This window comes from Dermacentor silvarum, chromosome 2 (genome assembly GCF_013339745.2).
Source record: "Dermacentor silvarum isolate Dsil-2018 chromosome 2, BIME_Dsil_1.4, whole genome shotgun sequence".
NCBI classification, from domain to species: domain Eukaryota; kingdom Metazoa; phylum Arthropoda; class Arachnida; order Ixodida; family Ixodidae; genus Dermacentor; species Dermacentor silvarum.
This window is the reverse complement of record NC_051155.1, coordinates 54,033,399-54,060,045: the sequence shown is the minus strand read 5'-3', so window position 1 is coordinate 54,060,045 and position 26,647 is coordinate 54,033,399. Positions and strand designations below refer to the sequence as shown.

The 26,647-nt window shown below is 44.0% G+C and overlaps 1 protein-coding gene across 2 annotated transcripts in view; it reads right to left on the bottom strand.

Annotated features, from left to right (window-relative positions):
- LOC119441476 (shootin-1) overlaps positions 1-26,647 on the bottom strand; it is a 75,865-nt gene that overhangs the window by 35,146 nt on the left and 14,072 nt on the right. For both annotated transcript variants that reach the window (XM_037706097.2, XM_037706098.2), the window contains exons 4-9: positions 20,834-20,928; positions 12,611-12,803; positions 10,935-11,032; positions 3,841-3,922; positions 2,330-2,424; positions 1,296-1,442 (exon numbers count right to left, since the gene is read on the bottom strand). In XM_037706097.2, the coding sequence (XP_037562025.1) occupies positions 1,296-1,442; positions 2,330-2,424; positions 3,841-3,922; positions 10,935-11,032; positions 12,611-12,803; positions 20,834-20,928 (710 nt within the window). The remainder of the gene's footprint in view (positions 1-1,295; positions 1,443-2,329; positions 2,425-3,840; positions 3,923-10,934; positions 11,033-12,610; positions 12,804-20,833; positions 20,929-26,647) is intronic.

The following is a 26,647-nucleotide window of genomic DNA, read 5'->3' as shown; positions in this document are numbered from 1 at the left end:
TATAGTTGGACGTTTTCGGCGCGTGGGCGAACGTCACTTGTGGCCAGTCATGCTGCGCCACTTGCGTTAAGCCAGATGAAATGCCTTCCCCTCTAAACTTCGACATGCGCGCCATCGGCTGCTCTCTTCGGAGCATACCCAGAACGATCCCCAACCCGCGCGCCGTTTTGAACGGCTGTCTGCGACTGTCAGCGAAGCAGTGTGGGCAAATTTTAGAGCGCACGCTGCCGTTGTTGCTCACCGCAGGAACGGGCACAAAGCTGCGCGGCCGACGTGGCGACACCAGCGTGGCCAACGTGCTCCCGTGCACTAGCACTCTCCCCATCCACGATGGTGCAGAGTTCGAATTATCGGTGGCGGAGCGGATTTCAGTGTGAATAGGCGGGATGCATTATATATTGCTTTAAATATATTGTTGGTCGGACCACGGCGGCAACTTCGAATTATCCAAAATTTCGAATTAACAAGTTGTGAATTGACGAGCTTTCACTGTAAATATATTTTGATGAAACTTTCACTATTCGTGTATTGCCTCATGCTGAATTCACAGAAATAATTTTATTTCATACATCATGTGTTTTTCTTTTTTTTTCACATCTCAATTGTGATTTTGGAGGCGCGATATCTCTGACTTAATACAGATTTCACAGTAATTAATTTTTTCTTGCTGCTATTTCAAATCTTGTACAGTGCAATATGTACAGTGCAACAGCAAGTATGTTCAGCTTGAGTGGATAAAGACTGAGCAATTGATGAGCAACACGGGACAGAGTGCATATTATTTCTTGCTCTGTCATAGTCTGCTCACGCTGTACAAACTAGCACTGTTGCACCAACTAGCCCAAATAAATGCGTTACCGATAGGACAGGACGCTGCAACAAGAATCTTTCAAAATGAATTATTTCTCTAAGACGCTAAAGATATGCATGCATATTGTCATGACCTAGTAGGAGACGTGGAAGCCGGCATACAGCACGTATATAAGCACTTTATATGAACAGTAAACACAATGTCGTTGTCGTCTCTGTTTTTCTACCCGCGTGCTACGTCAGCGCCGTTTCCATGGCCGGGCACATAACCGCGGCGACGATATAACATGTGGCATTTGCCCGTCCTTTGAAAGAAGCATCGTCCCGATGCGCCAAGCACCCAAGAAAGTTCAGTGATGGTGCAAAATTGATGTCACGATGAAAAATATGGCTTCATACGAAGCACGTGCACAATATATCATGCGAGGAACTTCCCGAGTATGTGCCGCTATGCCCATTAAAGTGGATGCGCACCACACACTCACCTCAGCCTCGTGCTCTGCCTTGGCTGCAGCTGCCTGGAGCTCGAGTGCCTTGACCTGGTCCAGTGCTGACAGCAGCCTCACCTCAGGCACCATTTGACCCACGAGGAAGGCACTCTGGCGGACGGCTGCATTGCGCTCTCCTTTCAGCTGCACAGATTATGGGACAGAGGTAGAGGCGTTACGTAAGCCATGGCTGCTTTCAGCCGTTGGCAATACGTGGACTGTCCCAGCTGTCCCAGCAAGACTGTCCCAGCTAGTGGACGGCCTGTATTTTGGAGGATTCCCTTTTGCAATGCAACCTATCAGGGAGTGCACAATTACTAAAGCATTGGAAGAACATGGGTGTATACACTCTGGCTCCTCCCTCTCAGCTAGTGGCGATACAACTGGCTGTTCCCACTAGTGAAGGCCATCATAAGGTTGTATAGTATTGAGGCAATCACTTCACAGATGTCACTTCAGTTAGCACTGATTGGCTATACCTCGTATCTCACAGCTGCTGAAAGCACCCGAAGTCTCAAGGACTCTGTCTAAAACTTGTTTCAAATTTGTTAAACAACCACCCTTATAGTTGATGGGCAATCATATAAAATTAGCATTACAGTCGACGTCTCCCTTGTGTAGAGTGCAGGAACGGCAGCTGCCGGGGTGCTCCGGAGGCAGCCGGCAACGCCTAACGGTAGCTGCTGGGCATGTTTGGGCCCAGCAACTACCGTTAGACGTCGCTGGCTAGCTCCGGAGCGCCCCGGCAGCTGCCATTCCGCGCTCTACACAAAGGAGATGCCCACTGCACATCACACAAAGGTGGATAAAAGTGGCTGTTCCATAATGCATCCACCGGAGAGCTAAGATTTAACCTGAACACAATGAAGTCATATTTTCAGACAAGAACTTCATTAAACTGAGAGTTTTGTTAAAATGAAGCTTACGAGTTTCTGCAGTACAAAAAAAAAATCTCCACAAGGTTACAAAACCCTTTTGGTGGCTAAAACCCTGCCAGCAGGAGATAAATGAGCTGCACAAGACTGACTCACCCTGGCAGCCTCCTTCTCATGTACTCGGTTCCGTTCCGACTCGTCCTCAAACTTCTTGCGCAGCTCAAAGTATTCTCTGGCAGCCAGCACCGACACTGCGTTTAAAGGAGAGAGCCATGAGTGAAAGTTCCATCACCAACTAGCAAATATAATCACTCAAATATAAGCACAGAAGAAGCAAATAACTTGCAAAGGGAAGTGCTTGTACTAATACAGATATTTTTTTTAATATTTTATTTGTACTCGATTCAGTTTACCCAGAGGCACGAAAGAGGCTTGCATTCTAGTAATTTTAGTGCACTCATAGATGGATGGAAATCTGGACTAATTGATAAGTAATCACTGTGAAAAAAATGTCGCAGTTTCGCCCGAAAGGCGAAGCATCAATTGCGATAGCAAATTAGTAGAGAGCTATTCGATGTAGGGATAGTAGTTTTATCGGCTGCATAAACTTGGACACATTCGCTTACTAACGGAATTAACAAGCGTGGTGTCAGCACACACAAGCAAACATGAATAGATCACACTGAATGACCGCAGACGACTGTCAAAACGCTGGCAGCAAGCACAGCCGCCGCAGCGGGCGAAGGTTCGTGCGGTCTATCGCTGCAATGGAAACTGAGCGGCGAATGCACAGCGCATACAAGGTCAGAGCCGTGTGGAGATAACAGACGGTGCGGGCGACCGCCACAGCCGCGGGCAAAGTGCGAGCGCCGTTGTTGGCAGAGTAGAAGCTGCGCCCCCCCCCCCCCTTCCTCCCGCGCTGCCTTCCCGCTTTCTTGCTTTCGCGTGCGAGACTGAGTGGCAAGTTCCCCTTACGCCCGGTTGCAAGATACGCCTTTGGTGCCGGAGCACAGCGTCGCCCCGCTTCCCTCCCTCCCATACCCCCCACAGCCTTCGCGCGATGGTCGCGTTTGCTTTCCGCCGTGATTCGCTCTCCATGATAGCGCGCGTCCCCCGCACGCTTTCGCTAACGCATACGGCACGCGGCGACAATTTTATCGCCCTTGAACTTTATACGGAACCTCACGGCGACGACGATGCCGACGGCAGAAATCCGGGTGAAGTGTCCATATAATTGCTATCGCAATAAAACAATGCACAAGCAACAAGGATGACAAATTGAAGAGGAAAACCAGCAAGGGCATGCAGTGCAACGGTGGATCAGGTCAATAAAATACATTGACAGTCTCTTCATATCCTTTACCTGTAAAGCATACAGAACTGTCCAGCTTCGAGTATTTGTAGAGGACAATGTGAAACCTAGTCTATCTCCAACTTTTCGAACTTTTTCCTGAAAAAACAGGGGGAGAAGCATTTCTCCTTTAGGCCACTCAATATGTCCAGAAATTTCGCATCTCTAGACCAGTGGTTACCTGCCCTGTGCATAGATGACTAGCTAAACTCCATTTCCTCTTGTATATACGTACATCCACACTGCACCAATACACTTGAATCCCACACCGAGCAAGAGACACAACCGTAACAAAAAATCAACAGTTGTCACTCACCCCTGTTGAGACGGCCCATACCGTCTTCCATCTCAGCGAGCCGCTTCTGGCAACGACTGCGCTCAGTCCGTTCAGCCTCCAACTGCAAAGTACAGACCACTGTAACATGCACCTCTATCTCATATGCATCATTTTTTGCACAGACTAAGTTTAATATGAATGTTATGTCTATGCGAATGACCTCGTCGACATTGTTAATGACATGTTTCTAGTACTGTATGCAGACGACACTAGTTTTTCTCTGGCTACGACTTGAAAGAAGTTATGACAAGAGCGAAAGAGTGCCTTTTGAAACTGTGGCAGTGGTCACGTCAGAACATACTAAAGGTCGGCACTAAAAAATCTGAAACCATTTTATTTAAACCAAGAATGATGGTAGCTGGTATAAACACGAGAAATAATAATTGACCATGCAAGCATTGATGCAGTTAACCAGCATAAAGTTCCTGATGTTACTTTTTCACCCAATATGACATGGATCGTTTACGTTGACACATTGGTGAAGTCACTGTCATAAGCCGCTGGTGCGTTATTGCGATGCAGACACTTTTTGCCTGTAAATGTAAAACTACAAGTGTACAAAGCCCTTTTTGTTCCCTGTCTAAATTGCTGCACACAAGTTTGGAAAACTTTGACAAAAGGTAATCTCTTCTCTCTACATCAAGAGAAAAAAAAAGGAAATTTGATATGTTGCTAATGTACAGTCAACCACAAAAGTTTACGGACCACACAAGCGCATGCCAAACATCCCCTCCGTGACACTTCCCATGCATCAGCAGCCGTTGAGAGCAGCGCTAGGCTGGAAATGTGTCCTTTTGTTCTTCGCCGACATGTCATTTTTTTTTTTGCTCAGCATAAGGCTTCTTTAGTTTTCTCTTTCTCATACAATGCACTTTTTGACAGACGTGGGGACAGGCCTTTGTCTCGCGAGCAGTATCATTGAAACTGATAGTGCTGATACCAGCAGCATACCACTGGACTGATATCATTTGCGGGCCGCTGGGCTGTGCGCCTCAGGTGAGAATGAAGAAGTAGAAAAAACATCGTGCAACACAAGAAAAATGACCCCCGGCCGAAAAACAAGGGGTCTCATTTCCGGCCTAACGATGCACTTGACGCCAGGTGTCTCACCACTAGGTGGCACGTAAAGACAGTTTAGCACGAGCTCGTGTGGTCTGTAAACTATTGCTGTTGTTTGTACCCATATGCACAGTCCACACAACTATTCATATTTATTCCTAATATAAAGCTATAAGTGTAATGAAACTGTGTAAATGTTGTTTGCCTTACTCTTCTTTATTTTTTGAATGAATGCAAGAAAATGGCATTACAGAACCTATCGAGACTCACTAGACTGAGATATGATCCGAGGACAGGTGGTAGTGATCAATGGCTGATCCCACAATGACATGGTGGCTACATGATGCAGTCACTAACATTTCATATACCATTCTTTTTAAAGAATTATGAAAATAAAGACATTACTGCTAGCAGCTTTTCTCATCAACTAAAGTAATTTTTCATTTCAAGTTGATGATACCGTATGCCATTCGTTTACATTCTATTGTGCCAATCTGTATGAAACACATAATCAAATTGAGCACTTTTTATGTTTACTGTTAGTGCTATGAGTTGTAATATGCTTTTCTTTTACTTGTGTTGTACTATCAAGTTCGATTGTTGTTTCAATTGGTATGCTACATTACTTTTCAATAACGTTAAATTCTTTTGTGCGAATGTCCACTAAACACACAAAAACAGTATAGCTGTGTTAAGCTGGCATGAAAGCTGTTGCATGTACAGGCCTCCAGGCATGCCTCCAGCTGTTTGTGACAGCTATTCTCGCAGTGAAGAAATGCTAACAATTTGATAGAAATTAAGTGAAATTGAAACTAAAATATTTGCTCGCTACTGTACAAGATGTTGCTAGTGCAATACCAAAGGCAGGGGACCCCTACATTAATGCTCGTGAAATAGCTGCAAAAACCAATACTGCATTTTGCTGGGGCTGACATATGCAGACATTCTTTCTATGCCTTTAACAGAGAGTGATGCGTAAGGGAAATTCATCATCCAAGTTCTGAGGTATTACCACAATATAACTTTGATTGCCTACTGACGCAGCTGTTTTTACATCTTGCCTCTTCAAATTATCTCTTGCTTGAAGTCGAAAAAGGTCCACAGTGTTTACTGAAATATAAACACACAAAACAAAGCTGAGCACTGAGCACTGAGCATTACACTCGAAACTGCTAGACTAAACGCCCAAGATAGTGACAGCAACACCTCTGAACTATAATTGTTTTTAAACAAGGGCAACACACAATACAGTTGGGCAAAACATACTGTCTAAATTGCTGACTAACGCATGTCCATGTTTGCTGGTTTATTTCATAGATTATGTCATACTTTTGAAGATATAGCTAGATAATTTTGTTGTGAATCCCAACCTAAAATATTTGGTACCTTGTAACAAGTGCATATTTCTTTCTTTCCTTCAGCGTACTAGATCCACTAAGCATACCGACCACAAAAATAAGAAAGAAAGAAAAAAAGACATTTGCTAGACCTAGAAGCTTCACCAGGCAAATTTTGCAAATAGTACACTGGAAATGTTGGTTATACACTGGAACCTGTTAAATGTAATCTAGGGAGCATTTTACCAAAATAATTTTTGAAGTGAGTTCATTATTCAAAGAGGTAAAACACATTGAATCACCCTCATAAGAAGCCAACAAACAATGACACCAAGGACAACATAGGGGAAATTACTTGTACTTACTAACTGAATTAAAGAAATGATAAATTAATGGAAATGAAAATGCGATGAAAAAACAACTGTCCGCAGGTGGGGAACGATCCCACGTCTTCGCATTACACGTGCGATGCTCTTACCATTGAGCTACCGCCGAGCTGTTTTCCCATCCACTTTCTGGGGTATTTATGTTTTTTACACCTAGAACTAACCCTGGGAGTGTTAGCCAGCGCCACCACTCACAAACCACGGCGGCAGATGTGGAACATCCTTTCTGCCGCAGGCATCACGAGCACGTGATCTTTTTCGGTGATGGCAACTGGTCAATAAACTCACATATGCTACCTGAAGACACCAATGTTGCCGGATTCGAGCCCTCGTTATGTAATGGTTCCCTTTCTTCTTGTTCATTGAATCACCCTGTTACCATAGCACCAGGAGGCGAGCACAACTGACAACAGACACACTCTCCCCCTTTGCCTTGACTACAGTTCGCGAGTGGCATTCCTTCCCGGCTTCCTCCCATACCGGAGCCGAGTGACCGTGTCAAGTTTACATTAGGAGCCCAGCCTCCATTTATTGCGATAGCAATTATATGGACACTTCAACCGGATTTCTGCCGTCATCGTCGCCGTCGCCGTGAGGTTCCGTATAAAGTCCAAGGGCGATAAAATCGTCGCCGCGCGCCGTATGCACGAGTGAAAGCACGCGGGGGACGCGCGCTATCATGGAGAGCGAACGCACGGCGGAAAGCAAACGTGACCATCGCGCAAAAGGCCGTGAGGGTATGGGAGGGAGGGAGGCGGGGCAACGCTGTGCTGAGGCACCAAATGCGTATCTTGCAACCGGGCGCAAGGGGAACTGGCCACTCAATCTTCCACGCGAAAGCAAGAAAGCAGGAAGGCAGCGCAGGAAGGAGAGGGGGGGCAGCTTCTTCTCTGCCAACAACTTCTCTCCACAACTCCTCTGTACTTTGCCCGGTGGTGGCAGTCGCCCGCACCGTCTCTTATCTCCACACAACTCTGACCTTTGTATGCGCTGTGCATTTGCCGCTCAGTTTCCGTTGAAGCGATAGACCGCGCGAACCTTGGCCCGCTGCGGCGGCTGCGCTTGCTGCCAGTGTTTTGACAGTCATTGTCTGCGGTCATTCAGTGTGATCTATTCATGTTTGCTTGTGCGCGCTGACACCATGCTTGTTAATTCAGTTAGTAAGCGAATGTTTCCAAGTTTATGCAGCCGATAAAACTACTATCCCTACTCCGAATAGCTCTCTACTAATTTGCTATCGCAATTGGTGCTTCGCCTTCCGGGCGAAACTGCGACATTTTTTTTTCCTTCTCTTCTTTCTTTGCTGTGCAGACCACTTGCAGTGGTGGCATTTCACGTTCCAGATTTGATGGTTTACCATCATGGTGAGTGACATTGCGGGAAGCTCGTTTTACAAAAAGAAATTTGTAAATGTGACCTTGACTCTCTGGCTGGGAGCGGGGCTCCCTCGAGAGGGAAGGCCGCACAGCGTTTGCTTTAAAATTTCACCTGTTTTTGCATCACGCAACAGCGTAATACTTTGCAGACACGATCGTCAGCACGTGATGTATACGCTACAGTTGTCTGTTTAAAATGGCCAAACCTGTTGAGAGGTGTCCTTTATCCATTTTTTCCTAAGTAGACTTCACCACACTGCTATAGGGCTAAGTGGTGCAACACAGTTCCTGTCTGGTAAAGGTTTGACTCCTTTGTCAGCTCTAGTTGCTTCCAGTGACAAAGACGCTGAGCACGGACAAAGGATAGCCTGAAGAAACAGCTTACAAGCACCCATTTCACAATACCATAGAGTGCCACTTCCATGTGCCCAAGCCTCTGAATGTAGCTGCTATGTGCAAAATTGGGTTACATTATGACGACATCAAGGGGCGCTTTTTATTTCCGAGACCTTCTAAAAGTCAACTCCGGCGTTGCTTCATCCATGGTCACATCATATTTTTGCCACTGGGACAGATACAATCTGTCACAAAGGTTTCCAGTTCAATGCACTCCTAACCATATCACACATAAGGCCAAGCGCTAGTGCTATGCTTATGGGAACTCGGGGATTTTCATGAGATTTCCACAGTGCGCAGGACCACCTCTGGAAATGCCCCATGCAGCAAGAAAAGAAGGAAGACAGGTGTCACCGTGACAAGAGTTGTGACATAAGAGAAGGCGAGCTCTCTGCTCCAATGAGAGAGAAGGCAGGAAAGGAACGTCGCTTGGAAACGCTGGTCTAGGAAATGAGCCACCGGTGCAGAAAGGGAAGTTCACCTCTTTGCACTATTGTTTTTTATCTGCTTCTATTTCGGTTACTACTAACCCTCTTCAAGAATTTTTAAAGATAGAACACTTCCTGGATGGTTCTTTACAACTTCCAGTGTGCAACCGAAATTCCTGGCGGGGCCCAGCGAGGGGCTCTTTACTATCAAATATACAGTAGTTGTATAGTGCATACAGTAACTATACAGTTAAGAGACAGGAAGAGAGCGGTGTGGATTAGAGAGCAAACGGGGATAGCCGATATTCTGGTTGACATTAAGAGGGAAAAATTGAGCTGGGCAGGCCATGTAATGCGTAGGATAGATAATTCATGGACCATTAGAGCGACAGAATGGATACCAAGAGAATGGAAGCGCAGTCGAGGACGGCAGAAAACTAGATGGGGTGATGAAGTTAGGAAATTTGCAGGCGCAAGTTGGAATACGCTAGCGCAAGACAGGGTTAATTGGAGATCGCAGGGAGAGGTCTTCGTCCTGCAGTGGATTATAAATATAGGCTAGTGATGGTGATGATGATTATGCAGTAGAACCCCGTTAATAAGTTTTTCAAGGGCCCGCGAAAAAATAATGTAACAGCTGGGAAAACGTAGGAAGGCCACGAATCGCCACAGCTATGTCAGAAACAACTCTGAATGGCTGCCAGTACTGTTATTAGACATCTCAGCGCTCGTACTGTGACCGAGGATGGTGCTTGCACATGTGTAAAACTAAGGGACATGTACAATGTTTCGCTGAGGCCCAGAAGACAGACGCAGTGCAGTTTTGTGGGTAGAGCTTGTACTGAATTCTTAGGTTGTCAGCGAGCATAAAAAAATGTCACAGTTTCGCCCTAAGGGCGAAGCAATGAATGCGATAGCAACACAGCAATGTCATACGAAGTAAGGTGAGCGGCTTTGGTACCAACAACACGCAGAACTGTTGTCGACGTCATCGGCGTTTTGCCCGCGTTAGCTCAAAATGCGTGCGGCGTTGGTGACTGTTGCTGGAGCCTCTGATATAAATAGGCACTTGGTGCCGCAGCTAAACGTCGCCTCCCTTCCCTCCCCCTCCCCCACGGCCTCTCGCGCGTCTGAAGAAGGCGCGTTTGCTCTACATATATGGTGATTGTAAAGGAGAAAAGAGACGCCTACTTCTGCAGCCCTTAAGCGAGCAAGGCGCAGAACGCGCGTTTGTTCTCCGCCGTGCGTTCACTCCCCGTGAAAGACGCGCCCCTCGCGCTCTTTCACTCGCACATACAGCGTTCGGCGCGCGGCGATGATTTCTTCTCCAAATGACGTCATACGGAACCTCACGGCGACGGCGACGCCGTCGCGACGACGGCGTCGCCATATAATTGCTATCGCAATAATATCAGCTACTCGCATGTGCTCTCTAGAGAATCCATACCAGCATCTCGGTATCTCTTATATTTACACCAATCATTTTCAGTTCCTTGACACACTGTGTACGCTCCAACTTCCAAGTTTCCTTAATGTCCTCCTAGGTTCAGGCTCGTAATTTACTTAGTTGGTGCCAGTTATCGAAATCGAGAGCAAATTTTGCACAGATGTCTAGCTCCAGAAATTTTACTCCTTCTCTCCTCTGCTGGTTTTTCTTCCTGGCAAAGGAGGCAATGTAGCACTGAGTACTACTAGCATAAATTCAAACATGATCAATTACCAAGCTACTCCAATGCCTTGTTCTGTTTCCAGGTTCACTTGCATTTGTAACAGTGGCTTAATTCAGACTCCAAACTATACACTTGGAACTACTACAGGCTTAGTAACCAGCTACAGAGTGGCTACGCCTCACACTTCTATGTAATTACACCGCGTTCCGATCAGTTATTTCCTGTTCACACATAAATTTGTGCTGATGGTATACCATAGTAGGAATAACAAAACTTTGAGGAACATACTGCAACTTGAGAAAAACATTTTCATAACAAAAGGAGAGTGTACATTTTCATAAGCAAGTTTAACATGAGAAAAAGTTCCAGCACCATCATGCACATGAGGTTCTGAGGAACCAGTGTCAAGCAAGCTGCTCACCTCGGCCAAAAGCCGCTCATTCTTGGCAGCCAAGTCGCGGCCAGTGCTCTCGCTCCGCTCCAGCTCACCTCTGAGGCAGGTCACCTCCAGCCTCAGATCTGCATTCATGTGCATGCAATGTAAAGTAAGCATGAACTCTCTTGACCAACTGGGAGCATTTTTTTTTTTTACGGTACACACAAAGGAATTTCTCTTCCACCAGTTCATTTAGAATTAGCTTTCAATTTCCAATGGTTGCTTCGAAACAATGTACTTCACAACAGATTGTTCCTTCTTCCTCTCATTTTACAGATTTTACCGGAATATCTTCAGCACATAGCATCTCTTCTGCTGGTTGCACCTTACAGCCTCCACTGTGATCCAGAACAGAGCAGAATGCGACATTTCAATTTGCAATGTCAGAGTGTGATCCCAGTACTTGCTCGAGGTTTCCAAATCTTCTCCAAAGCAACCACTGCAATTCATCATGACGTTTTGAGCATGATTCCAGTGTATTGGCATGCCTGATATGCCTGACAGTAAGCTGATTTCATGTCAAGTTTCACAATGCCATCTCTGGCATACAGGGTGCTGTTTGTGGTGGTCCTTAGCAGACGAATGGCAGCTACGGCTGGAAATGCATAGCTTTACATTTATTTATTCTTTCATATCTTCTTCTGTGACGATCCAGCTTAACCTTTGCAATGAGGAACCAGGGGGATGTGAGAAAGAGAAGATTAGGAGGGAGTATGACTGTGCTAGAGTATGATTCACAAGATGCACCTATGCCACAATAATCACCCTCCCCCCTTCTTCTTGTAAGCTTCTGTAAAAAAAAAAAAAAAAAAAAAACCCTCGGTCTTGCTTCAAGTACAGGTGCAGTGGAAAAGTAGTAAGGACTGGCGAGGCTAGTGATATCAGTGGAGTTGGCCTTGAGCTAGAGCATCCTCCAAATCATTGTGCTTACTTTAAGTATACTTACTTTTGAATTAAATGCAAAAGTGCGTGCAATGGCACTTTGACAGAAACCACTGTGACAAAAAGCCTTCATTTCTATTTACGGTAGATGCTTTCATCCTACTGTTTACACCTGTCTTTGCGGGCTCTAGTAGCACATAAGCATCATCTGAGGTAGATCATAGATTGTAAGCCAGAAGGACTCAGCATGCGTTTCAAGGGTCTCGGACCAAGTCCTGAGTACACCTCGCAATTCTTCTGCTACTTTCTTTTGTGACGTTTATGCGATGCAGGCCATAGATACAAATAAAAAAAAAAAAACACTCGGCTTCTTTGAACAGCTTACAGCGGCTACTGCTATAAAAGCAGTGCATGCTTGCTGAGTGGATAAAAATTAGAGGGCACTGGCAAATGATGGCTTGCAATCAAGCTAAAATGAAAAATAAAAGACATACGTGATCAAGGATTTGACATTGAAAAAATTAACATCAACAGACAGCATAATGGTGGAGCATTGACAATCTTACAGTTTAGTGAACAAGGCTGCTTGGGTAATTTCTTCATGAACAAATAGACCCTGAATTGTGTCAGTCTTCAACAAATTTTTGATGCATTACATGCATCAAAAATTGACTATGCTGGACTAATTCACGACCTTTGCGCTCTTCATCATAACGAGATTCAGTTTTCACAGCCCACAGCTACGGCCATCAAATGCAAAAGCCAGCAAGACCACTCACCCGCGACTGTCTGCCTGAGCTGCTCGACCTCTTCATCGTGAGCAGCGGTGCCATTACTCGTCAGGTCGGATGACGTGGACGTCGCCGCTGAGAGTGCAGGGACGGGCAGGTCGGACAGGTCTTCGCCCGATGCGGCCACCTTCTCCCAGAGAATCTGGGAGGTGCGTCGCAGGTCCTGGTTCTCCACATACCACTGTGCAAGAGAATGTGCATCACACAGATGCCAGAGATTTGAGAAGGACCTGCAAGGGCTCACTCACTGCCATGCAATTTGACAAGATGCGATGAATACTCTCGCTCACTACACATCAACAAAAACAACCTTTAATCGAATGGATCCTGTTACATTTAGGCACTTCGTTAATGAAAAAGTTGCTGGACTAGTCATTGCTGGTGCTAAATACATTCGAGTCCCTTTGATTATCTTACACTTCTCCCAATTTTGTCGCCATTGCTAGCTGTCAAGCAAATAAAGGCAAGGCATTTATAATGCCAAATTATGGAGCAGGTCAACACACGAGCACAGCTCCTCAATATGAACAAAACTTATCCAGATTCACTAACAAAGTATACATTTAACATAGGTGTCATTGAGACCCAAATTTGTGCCTGCTCAGCTCACCTGTACTCTTTCACTCACATTCCTAAACTCATCTGAATAAATGCTATTTCCACTATACAACATGAGAATGCCTATCTAAATCTTTATACGATACATATAGGCAAACTCCACAAGGAACAAGCATCAATTCAAAACCAATAGGACAGTTAAAGATTCCACACCCCTGGCTTTGGACAAGCAAACAAGAACAAGGCCTTTTAGACATAACACGAATGGTGAAAACAAGATCCCTCACTCAATTACGTGAAGCATTAGATTGAAGTCATGCTGTACTCTAAAAATATAGTAATGAAGCTTTAAGCATCTGCTTAAGTGCATTGTGTAAATTTTATGACAAGTGCTCACCCGAAAACTACTTTTTCACAACACATAAAAATGTTGCATACCAAGAGTAGATTGCTTACAAAGACAATAAAATAAAATATAAAAAATAAAGGTCCTCAGCATGATCTCTCAAGCTGGAAAGTTAAAGTGCTCTCCGAAGCATCAGATAATACATAGTGCATAAACATCAGATGTGCAGAAATAGAAAACTAAACATAAATTGCTAAATGTATGTAAATGCCTGTAAATGTCTGAAAACACATATGTATAGTATATGAAAAAAAAGAAAGGTTTTGTGAAAGTGCTGATGTAGTCATGAAGGGTGCAAGAAAGATGCATAGTCAAATTATGGGAAAAAATAGCATTGTGTTTTGGAATAAAGAATGGGCAACTCTCCCAATTTAAGTATAATTCGAATATCTGGCACCTGAAAACTGCGATAAATAAGCATTTTATGAAGGCGAGGAGATGTTGCATTAGCTGAGAAAGTCAAGGACGGACACCGCTGTAACCACTCCAGCAAAATGGAATTCCACGTTTCTATAAGTCACAACAGAGTTTAATTAGCTTTCTTGGCAGCCCTACCGTGATGGCCTAAAATGGTTCTAGTTGTTTTTCTGGATGTTAAACAGCAACCGTATGCACGCAATATTCAAGCAACAGCAAAAGCGACGCCATTGTCGTGCAGTCACATTGCTGCATAAAGCAACCACATAGACAAAACACCGAGAACAAAAAAATGGAAACCATTTACATAGTTGTCCAAATAAATACAGCAGTGTGCACGCACGTAAATAATTTGCAGACGTACCACAAGGCCAATGTTTTAACTAAGGTGCATTAGACCTAGCTTTAACATGCTGTCATCTCCAGTGGAAATCCATTCTGTGACACCAGCGTGAAATGCCGTGGCGCCATCTGGTGAGCAAAACTCAAAACACTTTCACGGTTCTCGGTGGCGTCTCAAGCTTAACAGCATCAAAGAAAGCAACTGATCTCAATATTAACAACAAGGCAACGCGGATACTTCGTCCTCAGCTTCATGTTCACAATACATGTTCAATGCTGACAGTGAGTTCATCTCCATTGACAAAAATGCTAGGGGTTGGCGTTACACCTTTCTTGGAGAAGAGCATGCAAGTACTTTTCTGCGTGTTCAGTTTAAACTCGTTTTCATCCGCCCATCTAGACAATTTTTTACAACGGAGCTGGACCTGGCATTCATAGATAGCAATATTACATAATTTAAAACCCATCTGCACATCATCAACGTATACATAATAAAACATAATAAAACGACAAAGAGTGTGCAACCAAGCAAGCCTCCTTTTAGCACACCGGTCTCTTGGATCAATGTTCTAGACAAGCTATCACCCACACTTACACGAAACGTGTGATCAGAGAGATAGCTTTCGATGGTGTTCAACATGTTGCCACGAACACCCATTGCGGAAAGGTCCCGAAGAATACCGAAACGCCCCATCATATTGTATGCCTTCTTTAGGTCAAGAAATACAGAAAGAAAGAAAGAAAGTGTTAATGTATAAATGCCTCCCTAATGTTGGCCTCAATGCGAACGAGATGGTCTGTGGTCTGTTGCTGACTTACCTTTTATAAAACCACACTGAAGGGAGTCTAGTATTTTGTTCGTTTACCATTTTTTCAAACAGCTTGCACAGACAGCTTGTTAGAGCTATTGGCCTGTAATTGTTGGCTAGAGAAGGGTCCTTTCCTTGTTTAAGTATGGGTATAACAATTGCTTCTTTCCAGGCAGATGGAATGTACCCAGAGATGGAACTGTTTTTAAAGTTTTTGAGCGTAAGTATCGTATTTACTCGAATCTAACGTGCACTAATTTTCCGATAAAACAAGTAAAAAAATTGTGTGCATGCTAGAATCGAGTACGACCCTAAATCTGCATTACCATATAGCCATTGGCATTTCAAAATGGCCGCCTCGCACGTGCTTCGAGTGTAGCTAAACTTTAGCCTAGCTGTCGTAGCTTCCTCCATGTGCTGCAGTACGTGTGTTTACGCATTAGTCTACCCTCTGTCTTTCCGTTTTCTGCGTCTGCTCTATCAGCATGAAGTGCCGAGTTCATCATGATGCCACATTTAAAAGGAAAGTGATCATGTGTGCGGAGACGGACGGAAATCCGGCCGCATCACGAGCGTTCGGAGAATCCGAAACTTGCGTGCGGCACTGGCGCAAAAAGGAGGAGAGGATTTTTGCCAGCAAAGCAACGTGGAAGGGTTTCAGTGGACCGAAGCAGGACATATTCTGCGACGATCCACTTCAGCGATACGATTGCCTTGACCCGATCTTGAAAGCGATTTGGGACGGGGAGAGTCCTCCGCACGCTGTGTTTTCGCTGCATATAGGTCGCGTTGAAGCGAGAGGTGTGCTAGCATGAAGGTCAATTTGCTCGCCGCGCTTCGTCACTCCAGCGTTTTGACAGCGAGTTTCCGCGGTCAACGAGCGAGATGTGTTCATGTTCGCTTGTGCACGCTTGACACCGTGCTTGTCAATTTATTTAGTACGCGAATGGTTGCAAGTTTATACGGCCGATAAAACTGCTATCCTTACTACATATAGCAGTCTACTAACTTGCTACCGCAATCAATGCTTCGCCTGTCGGGCGAAACTGCGACTTTTTCAGGTGAAAAGAACCTCATGCGCCCGCCTGGGCTGTCGGCGTCTCCTAACGTAGTCACGGTAAGCAAGCAGCTTGTGCTCACGCTCGGCACGCGCTCGTTCCACTGCTCCTGCATTTGTCGTCATCTTCCACAGCTGGCTGTGTTGCCACTCATCATTCCGGCGTAGAGTTTGCACTTCTCTTCTGTCGTCGTAATGGGGAAGCCGCATTTACGGAGTTATGAGCCATTACTTAAGGCAGTATGAGCCCATTGGCGGTGCATCACTGCATGCTTCGCACCTCCCCGGGTTTCACGTTAGTGGAGCTGCATTTCGCTCAATGGTTCATTTGACACTTATGCATAAATTTTAATTCACTGCTCAAACCGAGCCTACGACTTAACTCGTCCTAACTGTAATAACTAATAAAAACTAAAACAGTAAGAAAGGCGTCCATAATGGCCAAATTGCTGAAGTAGTTTAAGAAGACAATGATGGTTTCACTAATACTTCATTGTAAAAGACATTCATTTTTTCTTGCGCTAATTACAGTAGGATGCCACAGGGACGAAACGAACACTGGATATGAAGAGGACACGAAGTGACACACATGTAAAAGACATCATCAAGCTTGTCCTAAAATAATACTAGTGACGGCTTGGCCGCACGGCGAGATGTTTTTTTATTCATCGCAACTTCAGTGAATCGGTAGCAAATCTTTGTTTTTCCAATGAGAGAAAGTCGCATATGAGGTGCGCGGTACTGTAAAGGAATTTTTTTTTGTCACGGAAAATGGATGCGCGTTACAATCGAGAGCACATTAGAAACGAGTAAATACAGTACTTGATTATTTCATAAATGACGCGAACACTACCTGGCGCCGAGTTTTTGCTACAATTCAGAGATGCCTGCAGTTCAGCTAAACTGAATGGGCGATTGTAAGCCTAATTTTTTGCCCATTTGCGTTTAAGGTGCTGTCGCTCTGCGTGTTCCTTGAACCACAGGAAAGTATGCGTGTAGTGCGATGTGCTAGAGATTTGGACCTTCAGCTAGAAAGTCTGTTTGATTTTACAATCTCTCGCCTTGGGTATTTACTAAGGGTAAAGGGTGAGACTGTCAGCCTTTTGATTTATTCACCCTGTTCCACATCTTTCTCTCATCAGTTGTGGATTAATACTGGATACATACTTTTCCCAACTATCTCTCTTAGCTCGTAGACGTGTTCTTCTACCCTGCAACTTTGCTTGTTTAAATTTAATCAGAAATTTGGCAGTTGGGGAGTCACGAATCAATCCCCAAGCATGTTTTTTGTTTTTTTCTTTGCCTTTTGACATTCATTATTACACCACGGGATGCAGTGTTGATTAGTCAGTCCATTAGTTTGTTGCATGCATTTTGTGGCAGGGTCTATTATGAAACATGTTAAGTAAGCCACAGCATCATCTATATTAAAACCAGCAATGTCATCCCTGTCTAAACGTGAAAGTTCTTGGAGCAGTTCCCAGTTGGCTGAGTCAACCGTCCACCAGGAAAGATGTGGGGAGCATTCATCCTGCATTGCGAGATTTAGAGCCATCAGGAAGTGGTCACTTCCGTAAGGGTTCTTAATAACGCTCCACTCGAGGTATGGCAGGAGAGTACTGGTGCTTAAGTAAATTGAGGAGTAGGTGTTGTGTGCAATGCTACAGTACGTCGGCTCCTTCTTAATGAGTAAGCATGCACCAGAGGAAAAGAGGAAATTTTCTACTAGATGCCCTGTTGCATCACAACAGGAGTCTTCCCACAAAGTGTTTTGCGCATTTAAATCTCCGACAACTATGTATGGCTCAGGAAGTTCATCAACGTAGTTTTGAAATTCAGTTTTATAAAGTTGATAATTGTAAGGGATGTATACAGAGCTGACAGTGACTAGCTTATTAAACAACATCGCTTGGACAGCAACTGCCTCTAGGGGCGTGCGGAGTTCCAATTCGCCTCTATTGACACCTCTATTGACTATAATAACTGCACGGCCAGATTACGCGACCACATTATCCTGGTCTTTACGAAAAATGACATACCGCCAAAGAAAGTTTGTTTGCATGTGTTTCCTGAACGAACAGCACCCTGGGACTAAATTTGCGAACAAGTTCTCATCAAGATTGTGAAAAAGACCACTGACATTCCACTGAACTATTTGCATTCCCATAATGAAAAGGAGGTGCATGCTGTGTGTTTAGGGAACAAATTTTACATTACAGAGCTCCTCAGGGGCCCTGTAATGCGCGGTATCTCTTTTTTTAGAGTGGTCGAGAGACTCCCACTGCTTGCTCCTTAGTTGCTGGATGCACCACTTGGCTGGAAGTTGTGTCCAGTGTCTCTTCCGGGGCACTGGGCATATGCCCACGCGAGTGGTGTGCTTGCCTTGAGAGCTCACCTCAAGAGACGAGACCCTGGAGGCCACCAGCCCTGAGGTCGATGGCCCATTCAGGGGCAGCGGCACGGCACTGGCTACAGCCACCAAGGGGGCGGACGGCGTTGCCGCCGGCTCGCTACGCGTGGGTCAAACAGCAGCCAGAGGCTGTAGTGACACTGCCCCCTTACGCGTCAATTCAGCAAAGCTGTTCTTTGGCAGGTAGGACACCCACCATTATGCTTCCTTGAATGATAGGTTCTCTTTTACCTTAATTGTCACGATTTCTTTCTCTCTTTTCCAGGATGGGCAGGACCGCGAGTATGCAGAGTGCTCCCCATCGCAGTTTACACAGTGTAGAGCGTTTTCACAGGAGTCAGATAGATGTGCACTGCATTTAGCACAGGTCAGTCAGCCTCGCCAGTTCTGTCAACTGTGGCCGACTCTTTGGCATTTGAAGCAACGGAGATGGTTAGGGATGTACAGCCTTACTCTGATCTTAACATAACTGGCCTCGATGGTTTCTGGCAGCAAACTGGAACTGAAATGTGAGAATTAGGCGCTTAAGTGTCGATGTCTTTCCTGTCGTGCCTCATTTTGATTCCTTTTAGATTGATAACATTTTGTTCTTTCCATTCTTCCAGAAGGTCAGCCTTGGTCAGCTCCATGAAATCATCATCATAAATGACACCATGGACGGTGCTCATGGTGCGGTGTGGGGTTACTGAAACTGGTATGTCCCCAAAAGACACTATGTTACGTAGTTTTACAGCAAAGCTGTCTATGGCTAGACCATGGCGTCCACGCGGAAAAACTATCATCATCAGCAATGGCTCAAGCGTCGTCATCTTCTTCCACAGCTGGCTCCGTTGCCGCTCATCATTCCAGCGTAAAATTTCATTTCTCTTCTGTCATCGTAATGGGGAGGCCGTGTTTAGGGGGTATGAGCCATTCATTGTCTTACCTGACAGACAGATTTAATAACGGAGGTGATATGTGAATGTGTATGCGTACCTATCGTCACAATGACCACCGATCAGGACAATAAATATGTTCATACCTTCGTTCAAAATTCTGTGTCACCTCTGTGTCATGCGCTAAACAGCTTCAATGGTCATCCACCTTCGCAGAGTGGAATGGCTCATGAATTTTTTTCTTTATTTACGCAATGACAAAAAAAATTACCATACGCAATAAAGTGTGCCTAAATGTGTCGTACATACATTCATGAAGTTTGCATTACTCGAATATTCACTCGGTGATTTGTGCATTTATGAAACTAAGAAGCATTGCATGTTTTTTCATACTGCTTTTTGTGATGAAGCTTCAAGAGCACCATTCATGTCATGAAGCTCCTTGCCAGTTTCGATGCCTTATAGCCTGGGCCAGTAGCTTGAGTTAGACATTTGGAAGCGAGAAAAGGCGGGATCATTCTCGTTGTCTTTCCTGGTTTCTTAGAGTAAATTACTTGATAGCAGGGGAAGTTTTTCAGTGTTTCGGCAAAAAAATTTAAATACTTCTTTGGTGCGCCCTCATTTCTGAGGTTAATCAGGGAGTTTTGGAAAAGAACTATTGATAGGAAATCTTCAGTTTACAGCAGTATCGCCAGCCGCCCACCGTGGAACCCAACTAGGGGACATTGCAGGACTTAACGGATCTCCCTCTATGACGGCCTAAACCTGTCACTCAATGACATCGCTAGAAAATTGCACGCATGTGGTTGCGCCTTTACAGTATACTCAAAATGCAAGCAGCATTGTCATAGTAATATGTGAGCCCAAATAGGTACAAGTGGGCAATCCCAAAGTAACAGGACCCCAAAAAATAGATTTTAAAAGACTGCTAGACTTTGTCTTGCATCCTTGTTTTATTAAACTGTGCAGGCTCTGTAAATTAACAAAAACATTACTTCTAAAGAATACTTTATCAGTCTAAACTACAATTGAGAATTTCTATTTAGTGTCTTCTCAAGAGCACAGGCTACCTCTCAAGCCATGTGCACGATTACCTGGCAACAGGACATAATAATGGGCTGCAAAAACAAATCATTGTAACATCTAGAAGGGGGAACAGCTACTGCTGTTAACTGTGTCACTAGGGTTCTACTCTGATGACCCTTAATCTTTTTTTTTTTTTCGTGACGATTCATATGCAATGCAAAAAAATTCACCCTTGCTCAATATTTTTTTCTAACCACGCCTTTGCAAACCACCAAACAATCACCAAGCCAGCACTAGAAGATGCAACTTACTTGAGAGGCCTTTTTAAACACCTTGGAGGCAGCCTTTGTCTCGGCATTGTAGCGGTTCCTGAGCATCCCGTACTCCTCGCACACAGCTTCCGAGGCTGCAACGAGGCACAACACCAACCACACATCTGAGCACTCTCGCCTGTCGGGAAGCCAGTCTCTGCACTTCCTCACTCAATGCCAGATACGACTAAGCTGCACACCAGCGAAAAGAGGGTCGCCCAAGCCCCACAATTCCGAAGGATGTGAGTCAATAGCTGTGTACGTGTGTGACGTGTAAAACCGATCTCGATGTTTCAACATAGCTTGTTATTTTGCTGTTGCCTCAGTTGTATAACATGCTGCAGATATGCCACTTCCTTTTGCAGACACAAAAAAAGAAGGAAGTTCCATTGTCTAACATGAGTCACTACGAATTCATTGTGTCAAACGCTCTACTGTTTTGCTACTGATAGCAGCACGGTGAATGCGCCTCAGGCCCCTTATCATTTGCCCGCACAAAAACAAATTTTCAACCAGGAACACTAGTTGTCGATAATAAGGTTGATGTATAATCTGAAACATGAGAAATTCTGCAAGAAGTCGTGAGCGGAGAAAAATGTGTTCTCTTTGTAGACCTCCGAGTGTCACACATGAACACTGCAAAGATTCTAGGATTAATGAAAGTCCTGCTTTTTGTCATGTTGATGTGCAAATTGTTTTTAAATAACCAGCTCACACCTATGGCCACTTCACTGTAAATTCATAGTGCTTTCCATGTTTCAATGATTGCTACACAATGCAATTAGAAACGCATGAAAACTGTTGTTTTCTGCCAGTTCAGCAAAAACAAAAATAAACAAAAACAAAAAGCAAGTTTGCTTTAGTTTTTTCACACTTTTCTCATAACAGCTAGGCAGTAACTTCCTGGCACGTATGGTTGTTGCACAGATTTCCTTTAGCGCAATGAAACAGCACAAGTGCAATACTTCAACTGCTCACTTCACAAAGTCCCTACAGGGTGTCGTTATTCAGCCTCACAACACTGTGACATATTCTGCAACAGCATTGCTACATTATAATAGTATGACATCACTGTGACATTACAATACAGTATTTGAGATACATCACTTGCGTGGCCTGTATTAAGCTCATGATAATAAATGGGCATGAGAAAATTCCACAAGAACAACAAAATCTAAAGACTGTGCTTGAGGTTAGGGAACGCATAATGTCATGATCAGGACTTCAACATACTGCTAGGCCCTATTGTTCATAAGGCAACCAAATGCTACCCTTATATCAAATCTACCAATGAGATTCTATCTTCTTCAACATTTTGTCAATATATTGTTCCTTATGTGTTTGATATGCTCAGGATAGTGTAACTCTGTAGTAGCTATGCAGTGCAACATCAATATATTGTATCATATATCTTTCATTTCGTTGTACACTGACCAAATTTATGACGCCATAACGATGTAATTCGCAAATATGGGGAGGAAATTCAGAGAAGCGAAACAAAGTGGATGAGCGTTAACATGTATTTTCCAAGGTTGAATATAACTCAATAGCAACCAGCAGTTTGTATGACGTGTCTTCCAGCCATTGTCTTTGGTGAAAATGTAACAGCTTTACAAAACAGGGAACTGGGTCCCAGTGTCAGAAATCTTTTTCATCAAAATTGCTTAGCCACATTAGCTGCAAAAGCGCAATTCAAAATCGAACTATTCCCCGTGAACTTTTCAAAGCCGAATGAAAGCATCATTGCTACGGGCATGGGGCGTGGAAGGAAAGAAAAAAATTGGCTCAGGTTTAAGTCTTGTAAACCTAGTTATCACAAGCGAAAGGTCTGCTTGGCTTGGTTTTGCAAAGACTATGCACACAGTGTTTCATTAATGCCCATTTCCGCGCTTGGTAAGCTTCTCTATAATGTGCTAATGTGGCCTCCCTTTGCTCTGGTGTTTCAGCAGCCAACTTTGCCTTTGCTTGAGATTTCACAGCCTGCCGTCTAGCTATACCTACTGGATGATTGGATTCAGCTCGTCGCTTGTGCTAAAGCCACGCACAGACGGCCCAGCCGGCATGCCATTTTTCGCGAGACTGAGCGACCAAGCGCCAACGAAGCAGCAGTTAAACCCTCGCCTAGTCACGTGGTCGAGGCTCCGAGCGAGCGCAGCTGCGACGCCTCTCCGCAGTGGATCACGTGACGTGTTGTCACACTTGCCACACTTGTGCTTCAGCGGCTCGCGCTCCGGCAGCTCAAGGTCATTGCGACGCAATGACCTTGCGAGACATGGCGTAGTAGCGCTTTCACTCAAAAAAAAAAATTATTACATAGCAGCACTAGTCTTTTACATACCGCTATTTGGCTGTAATACTACTTGGCTTAATTTTGTTTAACAGAGGTGCTAAAAGGATTTGAAGCTACAAAGAGAACTCCATCTCGGTTTCCCCAACCTGAAAGAAAATTTTGCCACTGATCGACTGTTTCATGCAGGTGCAGGGTTTGAACAAACTACCACCAACCTTTCAGGACCAGTCCCTCCATTCCCTGAGTTAGTTAAGGAGGCAAGCAGATGGTAGGTGAGGAGCATTTACTCTGAAATTTCAAGTTTCACTGCGAGTCATAATTAACGCTCCCTTCCTACCGTCCTACCACTATTGCTCTTGTGGGTGCATGAGTTGGGAGTTGGCAGAGCGGCTACCCCAAAATGATAGTGGTACCAGTATTGATCCTCAGACCAGGATTAATTTTTAAACTGAAAAAAATTTATTTCTTGAATCATTTTTTCAAGAACGGTGAGCAGTTCCTCCATAGCCTTATGCTATTTTCATTTGGTGGTTGACGTTTGCTCTCAAATCTTATTTATTCCCTTAAGTGTTTTATTATTTTCACCAAAGATTACCTTATTTTGCTTTTTTTTATGGCTTACTTTCAAACTGCTCTCCATTGGCAACCCTTTCAAAGCATTTTCAACCAATTTGCTTCATATATTAAGCGTGAGAACCTCATTTTATCTCTTCACTATGCAACATTAACAATCGAACTCGGATATTTGAATCTGAAGGGGATCACAAAAAAGTTTGATATGTAGGTAATTTGATATATAAAATAAAAATTCTATACAAAAATTTTTAAGGGGATTTTACTCCTGTTCGTTATACACAATAATTTGTTATATGTGGGTTCCATATATCTGGGTTTGACTGTATGTACTTGTCATTGCCACAAAGGGTACAGTTAGAAACAGGCAAAAATGCTTTATTTTACACTGTTTCAGAGTAAACTGTGCTGCGAAACAAAGCTCTTGACCAAAGAAAGTATTTTGCGCATTCCAGCACTACTAAGGAAGGTCAGAACCGAGCAACTCCTTCCTTTCGCATGCGCGACTCAAGTGCAAGGTGTTAGTCGCAGACGCCATCGTTCAAATCTGCCAAAAGGCACAAAAAGCACACAATTCCAGAAATGTGGCCTTAGGGTACTGACAAGTGCTGCCGTCTATGTAGTTTTAAAAAGCAAGGACCGCAATAAGCGCGCCCCTCCAGCACTGGCGAAATGACTGCCATCTATGTTGTTGTACCCGAAGACTGAATGAACGTGGCACCGAAGAAAAAATGCCGACACTTATGCAATAGAGCAAAAAAGAGCAAAATAACCACGGACTTCAAACGCTGCCACTGCAACCGTCTATGTAACAGAAGAAAAATAAAGTAGATGTGTCGAGTTGATCCAAATCGCTTTGAAAATGGTGTTATTGCCATTGACGAGCTGCGCTCATCCATAACACTTACTAAGGGGTTAAGGTCCTTCGTTTTCGGGTTTTATATTTCTTGAAGTTCGGGCAGTGCAAATGGATTGTTATTTTAAAAAGACAAATCAACTAAACATCCGTTTTTTTTTTGGGGGGGGGGGGGGGCAACACCTGTTGTCTGACAGCCCGCAGTTTGGATCCTTTTGCACACAAACATTCTATGTAAACAAGCAAAATCACTCACAGGAACACGCAAAGAGAGCAGTTCGAAAATCTTGAGATGCGCTCATCTTTTCAAATGCTCGGTATAAGGCCTCATTAATATAATTAAGAGAAACCAAATCAACGAAAACAAAAAATAGTGACCGGTTTGACAATCCCTTTTTGACTTTGTTCTCTACACTTTCTTGACAAAGGAAAGAAATAAAAAAATTTGTGCACACAGGCATGATTCGCTGGAGGTGTAATATGCTTTTCCATATCTTACAAACCCTCGTTGGCGTACAGCCCACCACAAAACCTTACAGACCACGGAATCTGAGAGACAGTTGAACATCGCCGCAAACACACTACGCAGCCCAGAATTCCTATTTACAGCCTCTACTAGTACATGCGAACAACACTGTGATGTATGGTTTGACTGGCTACTGTTGCAGGTGGCTCACAAATTCAATGATGGAAGCGACATTTTACTTTTTGGAGCAGATTTCGGAGCACAAAAAAATGCTAGTTTGGAGCAGCTATTGGTGTTTTCAGAGCAGATGGCAAAATATGCCATACGACTCCTGGAGCTAAAGGCATCACTGAAGCATCTCATAAATATTAACATTTATTATGAAACATATTAGACATACAATAATCAATGCAAATTGCAAGAAACAAAGAATTAAGCAGATGGATGGTTATCGAACGCGCAGTAAAACAAGCTATATTTAAAATACCAGTACTTGTGTAAAGCTGAATTCCACATTATAAAAGAAACCACAATCACATATAACAGTTGCCAAAGCAGCAGTTGATAATTGGTATGAGATGGAAGTAATCTCAGTCACTTCGTATTTCGCCAACATAGTCTGCATGTCAAGTTCAAAAATACAGCTGAATAAGCTATACATTTAAAATGTCAGTTCTTGTGGCAGAAATGAGATCAAAGCCGATAAAGGTGAGCATCACAATGTAAAAGTAATCAGCCACATATCAAAGTTGCCACAGCAGCAGTTGGCAATCAGTACGAGATCGAATTTCCCAGCGCCATTTCGGAGCAGGTTCGGAGCAGCTACCAACAAAAATGACAGTTTGGAGCAGCGTGTAGCAGCATTTTTCTTTTGGAGCAGTTTGGAGCAATCGGAGCAACACTTTCATCACTGCAAATTTAACGCTTTCTGAGATCTCGTGATCCATAAACTTTTGTGTTCGACTGTACCTTATTATAAGCATTGGTGACATTTCTGTATCCATGCTAGACATGTCGAGCCTTTCGTCTTCGTCTGTTGTCATCCTGTTTTAGTGGTTCCTAATACCTACTCTTGGTGCAAAATGAATGGAACACCAACTAGATGGATCACCCACCGTTCTTTTAACGTAACGCAGTTGGGTAAACATGCTCTAAGCGTCACAGCTACCATTCGCAAGGCAGAGCAACATCATCACCGCGTCAATTCACCTCCAAGCGCATTACCACCGTTTACGTGTATGCAGCACATGTAAAGTGCGATACAATGCACTTTCCGTATTACACTTTCCCATTGCCGTATTCATGTAAATGCCGCTACTAGAAACAACAAGCTTTCGTTCACTCAACGCAGGCAGGCGCTAAATATATTTCATTATTATAATCCCGGATGTTGCTTGAGTGTTAAGTGAAAACAGGACATATGCCATATTTATATATTACTAATATTAATAACATGATATGTCTTGACCCCTTACTCACAAAAGATGGTCAGAGTTCATTAGTCTTGTAACACTTGCATTTACTGTCATCATTTACGAAAGGGCAAACTTCGGGGAGAAATCGGGTTTAACCTGATTTTCATGAATTTTGTTCGGGGTTCAAAAATCAGGAATTATAGGGTTTCACCCG